General features: G+C 34.2%; 1 protein-coding gene across 1 annotated transcript in view; it reads right to left on the minus strand.

The window, feature by feature from the left end:
* Positions 1-14,967, minus strand: part of LOC141508065 (CUB and sushi domain-containing protein 2) — a 619,633-nt gene that overhangs the window by 190,219 nt on the left and 414,447 nt on the right. The window contains exon 28 of the mRNA XM_074216347.1: positions 2,525-2,719. Coding sequence (XP_074072448.1) covers positions 2,525-2,719 — 195 coding nt within the window. The remainder of the gene's footprint in view (positions 1-2,524; positions 2,720-14,967) is intronic.

Consider the following 14,967-nt stretch of genomic DNA (forward strand, 5'->3'; position numbering starts at 1 on the left):
ACAAATTCATTGGCATACAGTTTGGCAAAGTAGGTCTGAATTATCTCTTTAATTTCTTCCTCATTGGTCATTAGTTCACCCTTTTTGTTATTGATACTAGTAATTTCTTTCTTTTTTCCAAATCAGATTAACCAAAGGTTTTTTATTTTATTGGATTTTTCATAAAACCAGATCTTAGTTTTATTTATGAGATCAATGCTTTTCTTGCTTTCAATTTTATTAATCTCTTCCTTGATTTTCAGAATTTCTAATTTGGTATTTAATTTGGGATCTTTAATTTGTTCTTTTTCTAGCTTTTTTATTTGCAAATCCAATTCATTGATCTCCTCTTTCTCTATTTTATTCACATAGGCATTTAGAGATATAAAGTCTCCCCTCAAAATTACCTTGATTGCATGCATAAATTTTGGTAGGAACTCTCATTAGCATAATTTTTTGGATATAATTATTTATTATTTCTATTATTTGTCATTGATGCACCCATTATTTAGGATCAAGTTATTTAGTTTGCAATTAGTTTTTGGTTTATTTTTCCATGACTCTTTATTACAAGTAATTTTTATTGCATTATGGTCTGAGAAGTGTGTATTTATTATTTCTGTCTTTCGGCATTTTGATTCTAAGGTTTTTGTGCATGGTCAATTTTAGTATAGGTGCCATGTACTGCCAAAAAAAAGCCTACTTTTTCTATTTCCATTAAGTTTTCATATCTAAGTTTTCTAAGATTCTTAACTTCACCTTCTTAATGTCCTTCTTGTTTATTTTGTGGTTAGAGTTATCTGGTCCTGAGAGAGGGAGGTTGAGGTCCCCTATTATTAAAGTTTTGTTGTCTATGTCTCCTTGTAATTCACTCAGCCATTCCTCTTGGAATTTGGATATTATACCACTAGGTGCATACATATTTAGTAATGATATATTACCAATGGTGCCTTTTAAGAAGGTGCAGTTTCCTTATCCTTTTTAATGAGATTGATTTTTGCTTTTACTTTTTCTGAGATCGGGATCATTAACCCTGATTTTTTTACTTCAGCTAAGGCATAATATATGTTGCTCCATCCTTTTACCTTTACCCTGTGTGTATCTCTCTGCTTCAATGCAACATATTATAGGATTCTGTTTTTTAATCCATTCTGCTATCTGCTTCCATTTTATAGGATAGTTCATTCCATTCACATTTTCAGTTAAGATTACTAATTCTGTATTTCCTTCCATGCTATCTTTCTCCTTTTTTATTTTTCTCTTTCCTTTCCTCTTATTCCTCTTCACCAGAGTTTTACTCCCTTTCCACTTTAACTTTTCTTTTAAAATTTAACTTTCAGTTTATTTTAACTTATATCTTCACCTTGCCTTTTATCAATCCCTTCTTCCTTTATCTTTCCCTTTCCCATCCCCTGCTTCCCTGTAGATTAGGATAGAATTATAAATCCAAGTGGAAATGTATTGGGAATGTATTTGGCCCTCTCTTGGCCAAATCTATTGAACTGAATTTACTCAGTATTCATACTCTCCCTTCTTTCCCTCTAAAATTATAAATCTTTGTGCCTCTTCACCTGGTGTTATTTATCTCTCAAGTACTATATTTCAATATAATGGATTATCTCTTTGCTCCACTGGATTTTAGTTTATGCACTTCAAAACATGATTGTGTGAAAAGTTGTCCACACACACACACACACTCTCATTAAGAAGTCCTGACTTCAAAGAAAACTGCACTTAAAAAGAAAGGCTGGTAATAATAGATAGTCAGAGTAGGAAAGTTTCTTTTCCCCTATAAGATATACTGTCTTCAAGGGACCTATTACAATTAAAATAACCTCAAAGAGTCACAGTTTAAAAAAAATCAATTCTTACTTCTATGATTCTAGATTTGAAAGCAGAAGGAATCTTAAAGTTCATCTATTCCACCTTCATTTTAGTGCTGAGGCCCAGAGATTTAAGTGAAAGGTAGTAAAAGCAGAACTAAGATTCTGACACCATATCAAATATCCAACCTTTATGTCTTCTAACACATATCTGAGTTAACTAACTTGACCATAGGTTATTGTTTATTCTTCCTTGTCAGGCTAAAAAACTTATTCAGTTGAGCCACACTTTATCAGATAACATCTTATTTATTCACCAACACCTTATCTTTCTCATACTTTATTTTTAAATCTACTCACTTAGTTATTTGACTACCGACTTAAAAAGCATTAATAGGAAAGGGCCACAGACTGGAGGATGGAGTGATTATAGGAGAGCAGAGAAGACAATCTGTCCAGTACAGTTTTGTAGAGAATTAGCAACCCTATCCTCATGCCTCCGAAAGCTGTCTCAAGTGATTTCTTTGGTCGTGTAGGCCTGGAAGTCATTAATCTCTCCTTTATACAGATACCCTTTCTAAACTGTGCTGCAATTCCACTTAGTTTTCTCCACCTTTGCTTCACAATGCCCTGTCCCTTGATTGTGTCCTCCCATGGTTTCACTCTGGAGCCCACCAGAAAAGTTTCTTCTACTATGCTAATCACATCTGGAGTCATACAACCTGTGCAGATGGGTCTGGGCTTGTTCCATACTGGCTTTCCATCTGCTGCCAGGATGCAGGTCAGTGTGGAGGCACCATCAATCATGTAGCCTCCATTACAGTAGTAAGTGATAGTGGAACCCAACTTCAGGTCTGTTCCAGTTCTTGTTCCATTCTTAATGGAACCAGGATCAAAACATGACTCCCGAGGATTTTCTGAAAAAGAATAAATCATTATTTTCCCATTTACAATGAACCTGACCTTAAGGGAAACAGCTCAGTCTTAGGAGCAGGGAGTTGAGGCTGTGAGATCTCTGGTTTCATGCAAAAACCTTTACTTAGAGTGAAATCCTAGAGCTAACATCACCTCATTCATTCTTCTGCCTCCAGGTAGGGCTTCTAATGATATAACCCAGAATCAAAGGAAGGCTTGGGAAGTTATGCTACAATCACTTCAACTCCCAACTGAAATTTCTAAGACATTCCAGTGTATACAGCCTAGATCACAACAGGGAGGTTGTAGATAAATAAATATTTAAGTGACTACTAGGTGCAAAAGCACAAGGCTAGGAAAACAAAAACTAACCAACATCATAACTGTCTTCAAGGAATAGTGTATAGCTAGATAAGTAAATGCAAAGTAATTTGAAGGGGAAGAAAATCCTAACATCCAGGGGAATCCACAAACAGTGGACAGAGAAGATGGCACCAGGTAGTGCTTTAAAGGACTCCTAGAAAAGTAAGTAACATATTATGGGTATTGGTAATATCCTGGGCAAATATACCTATAGCCTATCTTAATTGAAGTCAAGCAATTTTACTAAGTGCCTACTCTTCAGGTGTTGTATTGGTTGCTAAGAACATAAAAAACAGAAACAAAAACAGGCTCTGCCCTCAGAGCTTACATTCTATTGCAGGGAAACAACTTGTATATAGATAAACAAATAAAAATTGATTTCCAGGAGAAGAGAGAGCACTAACATTCTAGAAAAAGGGCTTTAGTTTAATTTTGATGAAAATCAATTTTTGCCAGAGATGAGGAAGGAAAATATTTCAGGATGAAGAATAACTTGTGTAAATAAAGGCAGAAAAAAGAAATGGAATATTATGCAAAAGGAATGGTAAGTGGGCCAACTGAGATGAAACAGAGGGTATGTGAAAAGGCAATGCAACTTTAGCTTAGAATGCAGAATTGATTTTAAAAGATAAATTCATATTCTAAAAGAATCTAAATGTCAAACAGAAAAGTTTATATTTGATCCTAGAGAAAAATCATTAGCCCCATATTTATTTCCTATGATGGAATTCTGTACTCCTCTTGAACTACACATATAGATGGTCACACCTGTAAGCTTGCTTATTTCTATTCTGTATCCATAAAATATGAAATTCCTTTATCTTACTATTCTTTTTATAAGTTTATCTTTCTCTGTGCTTTATAATTCCTAACTTTGTTATTCTCATCCTTGAGGTGACCTCCAATCCCTCTAATCATTAGCTCTTTTCGAATTCATCACCTCAACTCTGATTACACTATCTTCCTTCCTTATATCTCTTATTTGGGGAACCAGTTCAGTTCTACAATATCCTCTATACTTGAGGCTCTTGTCCTCTTCTCCTATAGATGACCATGCCTATCATCCCCAGGAACAAATGAAAAATTCTCTATTTAGCATTTAAAGTCCTTTCAACATCTTCAATCTTCTTTTATTCTACTCTCTTACACATGCTTTGTGATCCAGTGACAACAGCCTTCTTGCAGTTCATCATACATATTACTCCCTCTTCCAACTCCATGTCTCTTCAATGGCTGTGTACCACATGTCTGGTTATGCTTTCCTTTCTTCTCTCCATCTCTTGGGTTCTCTGGCTTCCTTTAAATTACAGTTCAAATTCTAGCTTCTGCAAGAGTCCTTCTATGTTCATGTTAGAGCTTTCCTTCTGAGATTGCCTGCATTTAAACCCTATATATCTAGAATGTACATGATTATTTGTGTGTTGTCTTCCCATCCAGAATACAAGTTCCTTGAGGAAAGGGACTGGCTTTTGGATTTCTTTATCACATTTTTTCCTTTTTTTTCTTTATTTATCTTTATCCATATGCACATGCATATTTTTAAGTTACAAAATTTCCTTCCACCCTCCCTTCCCAGCCCCCCTCCTTAGAAACAAACAGTCAGATTACCACTGTAAGGACATATTTTGATAAACATGATGATTAGTTATTTTTGGTATGAGGAATTAAGATTTAGGGAAAGAGATCCATAAGAGATAATTATTATAAAGTGTTCATGGGATTCTGAAGGGTTTTTTTTGTATTTTCTTTTGTTTTGTTTTTCTTCCTCTAGATGGAGATAACATTGTCCATAGCTGGTCTAATACAGTTGTCCCAGCTCTCTGAATTTCTGCGAGATGATGCTTCCAGAAAGGTTGTTCATCTCACAATGTTGAAGATGTACACATTGTTTGCTTGATTCTACTCCCTTCACTCAGCATCAGATCCTGTAAGTCATTCCATGCTTCTCTAGAGTTCAACTATTTATGGTTTCTTATAGAATAGTATTCCATAGTATTCATTGATATAACTTGTTTAGCCATTCCCCATCTGATGGACATCCCTTCAATTTCCAATTCTTTGCCACTAAAAGAGTACTGCTATGAATATTTTGGAACATGTAGGACTTTTCCTTTTTTTTTTATAATTACTTCTGGATAGAGACCTAAAATTGGAATTGCTGAGTCAAAGAGTATAAACAATTTTCTTGCTCTCTGAGCATAGTTCCATATTGCTCCCCAGAAAGGTTGGATCCGTTCACAACTCTGCCAGCAATGCATCAATGTTCTAATCCTCCCACAACCTCTCCAACATTGATCAGTTCCCTTTTTTCTTCATCTTGGTCAATCTGATAGGTGTGAGGTGATACCTCAGAATTGTTTTAATTTGTATTTTTCTACTCAATAAAGATTTGGAGCATTTTTTTCATGTGATTATATATAGCTTTACTTTCTTCATTTGAAAATGGTTCATATCTGTTGATCATTTATGAGAATGACTTATGACCTTATAAATTTGAAGCAATTCTCTGTATATTTTGGAAATTAGAACTTTGTCAGAACTCTTAATTGTGGAGGTTGTTTTCCAGTTTTCTGCTTTCCTTCTAATTTTGACAGCGTTGATTTTATTAATGCAAAACTTTTTTTAATTTAAGTCAAAATCATTCATCTTGCAGTTTATGATATGCTCTAATTCTTGCTTGTCATAAATTTATCACCCTTCTATAGATCTAATAGAGCATTTCTTGGTCTATTAATTCATCTACAGTGTTGCTCTTTATGTCTAAATCCTGTACCCTTTTGGACCTTATTTTGGTATAGGGCGTGAGATGTGGATCTATGCCTAGTTTTTTGTCATACTATTTTCTAGTTTTCTCAACAATTTTTGTCAAATAGTGAGTTCATATCTCAGAAGCTGATGACTTTTGGTTTGTCAAATATGAGATTGCCACAGTCATTTACTATGGTTTCTTTTGACCCTATCCTAATCCACTGATTCTTTACTCCATTTCTTAACCAGTACCAGGCAGTTTTGATGACTGCTGCTTTATAGTATAGTTTTAGATCTAGTAGAGCTAGGTCACCTTCCTTTACATTTATTTTCATTGGTTCTCCTGCTATTCTTGCTCTTATGTTGCTCCAGATGAATTTTGTTACTATTTTTTCTAATTCAGTAAAGTAGTTATTTTGTAGTTTTATTGGTATGGCACTGAATAAATAATTCAAATTGGGCAGGATTTTCATTTTTATTATATTGGCTCAACAAAACCATTAGCATTTGACATTTTTCCAATTATTTAGATCTGATTCTATTTGAATGAGAAATGGCTTATAATTGTCTTCACAGAGTTTCTGGGTTTGTCATGGGAGATAGATTCTCAATTATTTAATATTGTCTATAGTTACTTTAAATGGAATTTCTGTTTCTATCTCTTGCTCTTGGGCTTTGTTGATTATATATATATATAAATAATGATGATTTATTTGGGTTTATTTTGTATCCTAATATTTTGCTGAATTTGTTAATTGTTTCAAGGAGTTTTTTTTAGATGTTTTTCTCGGGTTCTCTAAGTATACTATCATTTCATCTACAAAGAGTGAAAGAGTTTTGTTTCCTCATTTCCAATTCCGATTCTTTCAATTTCTTTTTTTCTCTTATTGCTATAGCTAACATTTCTAATTATATTGAATAAAAATGGTGAGAATGGGCATCTTTGTATCACATTTGATTTTATTGGAAATGCTCCAAGTTTATTCCCATTACATATAATATTTGTTGATGGTTTTAGTTAGTACCATTTATTATTTTAAGGAAAACTCCATTTATTACTAAATTTTCCTAGTATTTCTTAATAGGATGGATGTTGAATTTTATCTAAGGTTTTTTCAGCCTCTATTGAGATAATCATATAATTTCTGTTGGTTTTGCTATTGATATGTTTAATTATGTTGAGTGCTTTCTTAATGTTGAACCATCCCTACCTACCTGGTATAAATTCTACTTGATCATGGTGTATTATCCTAGTAATTACTTGCTGAAGTCTCATTGTTAAAATTTTATTTAATATTTCTGCATCAATATTCATTAGGAAGATTGATCTATAGTTTTCTTTCTCTGTTTTGGTTCTTCCTGGTTTAGGTATCAGTACCATGATGGTATCATAAAAGGAGTTTGGCAAAACTCCTTCCTCTCCTGTTTTTAAAAATAGTTTATGTAGAATAGGAACTAATTTTTCCTTAAATGTTTGGTAGTTACTTTAAATGCATCTGGACCTGGAGACTTTTTTCTTAGGGAATTTTTTGATGGTTTCTTTCAATTTTTTTTTTTCTGAAATGGGATTAAGTAATTTATTTCCTCTTCTGTTAATCTGGGCAGTTTGTATTTTTGTAAATTATTCACCCATTTCACTCAAGCTATCTAATTTATTGGCATAGAGTTTGGCAAAGTGGCTCTTAATTAAGTCTCATTGGTGGCTAGTTCACCTTTTTCATTTTTGATACTGGTAATTTGCTTATCTTCTTTCTTTTTAAAATCAGATTGCCCAAAGGTTTGTCTATTTTATAGGCTTTTTCATAAAACCAATTTTTAGTTTTATTTATGAGATCAATGGTTTTCTTGCTTTCAATTTTATTAATCTCTCCCTTGATTTTCAGAATTTCTAATTTGGTATTTAATTTGGGATCTTTAATTTGTTGCTCTTCTAGCTTTTTTTAGTTGCAAATGCAATTCATTCATCTTTTTCTCTATTTTATTCACATAGGCATTTAAAGATATAAAGTATCCCCTTAAAACTGTCTTCTCTGCATCCCATGAATTTTGATATGATGTGTCATTATTATCATTTTCTTGGATATATTGATTATTGCTATTATTTGCTATTTGATTCACCCACTATTTAAGATTAAATAATTTATTTTCCAATCAGTTTTTTGTTTATCTTTCCATGACCTGTTATTACGTGTACTTTTTATTACATTATGGTCTAAGTGTGTATTAATTATTTCTGCCTTTCTGCATTTGATTCTAATGTTTTTGTGTCCTAGGACATGGTCAATTTTGGGATAGGTGCCATGTACTGCCATGAAAAAAGATATATTCTTTTCTATCCCCATTAAGTTTTCTCCAGAGGTCTATCTTTCTAAGTTTTCTAAGATTTCATTCACCTTCTTAACTTCCTTCTTTTTGATTTTGTGGTTAGATTTAACTAGTTCTGAGAGAGGGAGATTGAGGCCACCCATTATTAAAGTTTTGTTGTTTATGTTTCCTTGTAGTTCACTCAGCTTTTCATTTAGGAATTTGAATGCTATACCACTAGGTGCATACATGTTTAGTAAAGATAGAGCTTCATTACCAAGTGGTACTTTTTAAGAAGATGTAGTTTCCTTCTTTATCCTTTTTAATGAGATTGGTTTTTGCTTTTACTTTATCTGAGATCAGGATTGCTACCCCTGATGTTTTTACTTCAGCTGAGGTATAATATATTTTGCTCTTTTTACTTTTTACCTGTGTGTGTCTCTCTGCTCCAAATGTGTTTCTTGTAAACAACATATTGTAGGATTCTGGTTTTTAATCCATTCTGCTATCTAATTCCATTTTATGGGACAGTTCATCTCATTCACATTTTCATTTAAGATTACTAATTCTCTATTTCTCTCCATGCTATCTTTCTCCATTTATATTTTTTCTATTTTCTCTTATTCCTCCTCACCAAAATTTTACTACCTCTACCCTTTGACTTCTTTTAAAAATTTAATTTTCAGTTTATTTGCACTTATACCTTCACCTAGTCCTCCTTCCCTGTAGATTAGGGGAGATCTTTAAACTGAAGTGGGAATGTGTTTTATTCCCACTATAAGCTAAATTTATTGAATAGAATTTACTCAGCATTCACATTCTCCCTTCTTTCCCTCTAAAATTATTAATCTTTGTGACTCTTCCCTTGGTGCTATTTATTGCTTTACTACTATTGATCTGGTATCATCAATCACAGTATTAATATTTGATTGCTTGATAAGCTCATATTGTTATCAAGGTATCATCACTGATTGTTTGCTTTGATTGCTTAATAAGCAGCACTGACTGAAATTGCATCACATTATAATTATAATCATTTTTTTTACCTTACCCCATTTTCAAGTATCTTTCAAGCACACACAATCGCCTCTTGAGTCAACGTATCATCCAAAGTTCTATCATTTCCCCATTTGTGCCTCTCCCCCAGGCCTATTTTCTCTCACACTTTATCCCCCCTCCCCACCCATGGTACTTAACCCCTTGTTAAGGTCTATTCTCTCTCCCACTTTTCCACCCCCCCCTTCTTCTAGGGTACTTAACCCATTGTTAAGTGAAGCATGGGTTAAGTCAAACCCTGATCTAATAAACTTCAAGAATCTTAAATATCTCTAAGTACTGGGAGGCTCTGAAGGTCTCACCAGACAACTTTACAAATGATTGTAAGATAAGGGAGACACTGACTCAGGACCTTGCAGTTTATGATGCCCTCATTAGACAAAGTCCTAAGCTTAGAAGTTAACATCCCTACTTTTATGCAGTGCTTTTTGTCTCAAACATAGTGATTTCATCTTGGACCTCTTCAATGGTAAGATAAGACCCAACTAATCCCATATCCTTTAGGTACATTCTCTTCAATTATATTCTACCCTTTAATTGACCTAAGAGAAATAAAGTTCTAAAGAATTAGAAGTGCTATATCTTCCCTTTTAGGGTTGTATACAATTTGATGGTCTTGAGTCACATTTGTTTTGTTTTGTTTTTTCCTTCCCTATTTACCTTTTCTATGCAATGCTTGAGTCATGTATTTGGCAATTGAAATCTCTGTCCACTTCTGGTCTTTGTGTCAGGAAACTCTGGAAGTCCTCTATTTCATCGAACATCCATCTTTTCCCCAACAATATATGCTGAATTTTTCTGGGTTGTAATCCCAGGTCCTTTGCTCTCTGATATATGCTATTCCAGGTCTTCTGAGCCTTCAGCGTTGAGGCTACTAGGTCCTGTGTGAGGCTAATTGTTCTTCCTTTGTATTTGAATTGTTTTCTTTTTGCTGCTTGCAATATTTTCTCCTTTATTTGAGAGTTCTGAAATTTGGTTATTACAATCCTTTAAGTTTTTTATCCCGGTGTCTCTTTCTGGAGGGGTTCTGTAGATTCTTTCAATGGTTATATTGTTATCTTGTTCTAGTAGATTTGACAGTTTTCCCCGTATAATTTCCTACAGCTTTGTCACATATTGATGTTCCATCATTTCAGTTATGTCTGACTCTTCATGATCCCATTTGTTGTTTTCTTGGATCCTGCATTGGTTTACCATTTTCTTCTCCAGTTCATTTTCCAGATAAGGGAAACGGGGTTAAGTAATTTACCCAGGGTCACATAGCTAATGAGACCAGATGTGAAAGAGGGAGATGACTCTTACTGATTCCAGGTCTGGCACCACCTACCTTCCCATTCTTTGTCACTTAGAAGCATGAATGATAGCAGTATGGAGTATGGATTGGAAAAGGAAAAAAAAGCTGGAAGCAAGGAGACTAGTCCAGAGAAGTGGAAAAAAAGCACAAACCTGGGTATAAAAGTGGAGAGAAGAAACTAGTGCAAGAGATGCTGAGGGGATAGATCAGAAAAATTCAATAACTGACTAGGTGCAAAAGAAAAGGAAAAATAACTTCAGTGACTGGAAGGACCAGTGAGTGGTATCTTTCTAGAAAGGGGGAAGAAACTAGAAAGAGGGGTAAGGTTTCATTTTCTGCATAATGAATTTCAGAAATCTATGTATGGGAAAACCAAATAAATTCCAATAAGAATTTAATAATGAAGAACTGGAGCTCTCAAGAGAGCTAAAGTCTGGAAATGTGATATTAGAAGTTATTTGCAAACAAACAATGACAAATCATTAAACCCATGGGAATTGATGGAATTCTGGTGGAAAGATACAAAACAAAGAAAGGAATTCCCAGAAACCTAGGGTATACCTAAAAATAGAGAGAAAGACATGGATGATGATCTAAGAAAGGAGACTGAAAAAATGCTCAGAAAGGAAAGATTCAGACGGAAGGAAAAACAACTGCCAAGGTCAAGAAGAATAAGATTTTAATTTGACTATAGAACAAAAATGTTTATCAAGAACAATAAAATGAAAAAAGTCTGCAAAGGGAGGTTGGAAACCTATTTTGGAGGGTCATAAATAATAATTATAATAGTTGACATTTGTATAGTACTTTAAGATTCATAAAGCATTTTTGCTAAGATAATATCACTAGACCCTCACTACCACCCAGTGAAGTACAGTGTTCACAGCCTAAATCTAGGTGGTAGCAAGTAAAAAAAGCCATGTCTCCAGACTCTCAGTTCATAGCTCCTCTGTACAGCATTACTTCTTCAAATCCTAAACTAAAGGGTTTATATTTAACTTTAGAAGTAATGGGAAATCATTAAAGTTCTTGAGGAAGAAGTGACATGGTCTAATCATGAAAGAAAACTCCATTATTCTATAAATATCAGTAGCCACAAGACCCATATGCATGAGCATATCTAAGGCAGACTTCATTAGTGATGGAAACCTTTGAAACTGAAGATAAAAATTTTGGAGCGCATTCTACCCCTGGAGTCTATTCTCCAAAAACCAGAGATTTGAAAATTTTAAAGGATTTTAGGAATTATTGAGTCTACCTCTTCACTGTAGGGATGATGAAATTGAGGACCATAAAATAATCATTCCTGTTTGATGTCTGACTGATTGGTTGACCAGAGTGGACTCACACAGCCAGTCAGTTATAAAAATGGAACTAGAACCCAGATCACTAGCCTTGGGTCCACTGATTTTTCCAATAAAAAAAAAAAACTTTTGGGAGAGTACAAAGCAGAGCAACCACTTGAAATCCAATGTCTACTAATTGTTGATATCAAAGCACTGAAAGAATGGTAAATGATTATACCCCAGGCTCCAAAAGTTTCTGCCTCTACTTCTCTATAGGGTATCTTGTTCCCTGATATCTGCAATCAGCCTCCTGACAACATTCAAACCTGAATCTCAAATAGGCTGGTCTCATCCTGCAAAACTAGCAATTTCTTTCTCTTGATAAGTTCCAATTTATCTTTCTATATAATTTGTTTGTACACAGTTGATTGCATGTGATCTCCTCTGTTAGATTGAGCTCCTTGAGAACAGGAACTTATTTTCACCTTTCTATCTCTAGAGCTTAGTACAGTGCCTCACACCTAGCAGGTATTTAATAAATGTTCAATGATTTTCTGACTAAATGCTTTACCCTTGCTGGCCTAGGTATGATTATGTGATTTCTACCTGATAGAAACTCTTACAGAGTTAATTGTGGTCATGTAAAAAACAGTCTATCCACAGCAAAAAGCCATTTCCGACAAACTTTATTCTTCTTTTTCTCTTTGCCACAACAAAGAATCCAATTTCCAGAGGAAAATTCTAGATTGGACAATAGCTCCATTTGATTTTTTTTCCTTGCTCATCTTACCCTTCCCCTTTCTTTGCAAATTATAATTAGGGTTTTGATTAATTCTCAGGTCTGGTAATTTGCAAATTATCTAGAAAAGTGAGATATCATTGAAAATGTCAGGACTGGGAAGGACAGTAAAGAAAAATTCAAGTATTGTTTCTTCTTGTGATTATGTTTTTATCTATTTCATTATAATACCATTACAAAATACTAAGTGATATTTATTTAGTACTTTATGGTCATATGACGCGTTATATAATTTGATTTGATTCTCATAAAAAAGAAGGGAGTTGGATGATTTGAATACAATTATTATCATAAATATTATGGCATAATTTCAGATTCTTCTCCACCCCTTTGTATTAGCTACTTATGAGGCAGATAGTACAAGTATTATTATTCTTTTTTAAAGGAGGAAACAAAAACTCAGAGAAATTAAGATTACCTAGAATCAGACAGTTATTAAAAAGCTCAAACCCAACTCATCTGAAGTTCAATGAATGCTCTTTCCGTTACATCACACTTGTTCTATTTGTTATCTGTTCTAGTTTATCTAGTCGATCTTTGAGATCAGGGATTTTTATTTTTATTTTCAAATTCCTAGAACATAATAAACTTTTTGTCATAAATAGGAACTTAACAAATTCTTACTGAATGAATGTCATATCAATAGACCATATAAATGTGTCCAATTTCTTCATAGACCTAAGCTATTCCTCTGGTGAGATGAAACGATGATGTGTGGTGTGGAAACAGAATTGGACTGAGAGTCAAGAAGTGTGGGTTCTAGGTCAGCCAGGAATTGATTGTGTATCCACTCTGGCCTTCAGTTTTCTCCTCTGTAAAATAAACTTGACTAATATGTTATCATTTTATAATTCTACATTCATAATGGACAGTGGTGATACCTATATTTCCATCAAAGCTTGGAAAAGACATTAACCATTTCTAGGCCACAGCCTACTTGTCTCCCTATAACCCAGAGAATAAGGAAAGTTATATGAGAAAATAAATGGAACTACTTGGTACACCTCAACTTTAACATACGTTTACACATGACTCAACATGTTTTTACATTATTGTAAACATTTTTGCATTCAGATCAACCAATCTTCTGTTCAAGAAACAATTACTAATCTGAAAGGGGATAATAGAATACAGCCACACAGAACTTGTCAAAACCAAAAGCAACATCTTTTTGTGATATTTGGCAAATAAAAAGACAACTCTATTTAGTCTCCATCAATGGAATATGGTTTTTGAATTGTGTCTCCAATAGAGAAGATCACATACAATAAGACATTAAAATTCTGATTCAATTGTCCTTGAAACAGCAAAATAGATGGCCCCAGTCTCTAAAATTGAGGTTCAGAGTTTCTTTGTACAAAAACCATTAGACATGTGACTTATATAAAAGAAATGTTTTCCAGTCACTGAGCCATTGAGATGGATATCTTGTATACCAACTCCACTATTCATATGACCAGGGCATTTTTCTTAACAGTAATGTTTGAACCTCACTGATCTCTTTGTGATTGATTAAATTTTCCCAGGAAAGGTGCAGGATCTCATAATCTCTTGTTCTTTGTTTCCCATGCTTCAACTCTAATTTGTTATGACAGCTTCTACTCCTGACCCCTCAATGATCCATAGTTATTACTTAAGCTATACCTGGTAAGTATTATTTTATTGCCTCCCAAAAGCCAATGAAGGTCTAGACTTGGGGGCCAGGGTCATTCAAAGGACAATACTTTTCTCCTAACGAGATAACTCCTACAACTTTGTCAACATACAAATGTACCACCAGAGGTAACAGCCTATTTGACCTAGGAAATAAGATCCAGAGCAAGAGTCATCCCACCTTTCTCTCCAATTCCATTGTTAGAGAGAGTGAGGTAAATGAAAGAACCTTGGACTCAAGAGTCAAGAGGCTTGGGATCAAGGCCTGCTTCTAACATTTTCAATGGAACCATAGGCAAATTCCTTCACTACTCTGGGCCTCAGTGTCCACAACTGTAAAATGAGGGCAATCATACTTCCATTACTTACCTTTCAAGGCTATTTACTGTAAAGATCAAATTAGATGATATACACGAAGTTCTTTGTACCAATAGAATACTATCTAAAGGAAAGTAATGATGCTGTCTATTTCCTTGAGACTCAGGTTTTTGAAAAAGAGGAGAATAATCTACCCTTTCATTCAATGTACAAGGGAGAGAGAGCCCTGGCTAACAAAAGATTTACTGATTCATTTGAGAAAGAAACAAAAATCTTGTTGCCATTCAAATCTCAAGTGATGCATTGGACATGAACTTCCCAGGGGCAGAGATGTGAGTTATATATATTGGGGGCCTTTACAGGAAGAAAATGAGCCAGTGAGATGGCTGCCAATAAGTAGGTCCAGACTAAAAATCATTCACTCTAATT

The sequence above is a fragment of the Macrotis lagotis genome, chromosome 1, assembly GCF_037893015.1.
Source record: "Macrotis lagotis isolate mMagLag1 chromosome 1, bilby.v1.9.chrom.fasta, whole genome shotgun sequence".
Lineage (NCBI taxonomy): Eukaryota > Metazoa > Chordata > Mammalia > Peramelemorphia > Peramelidae > Macrotis > Macrotis lagotis.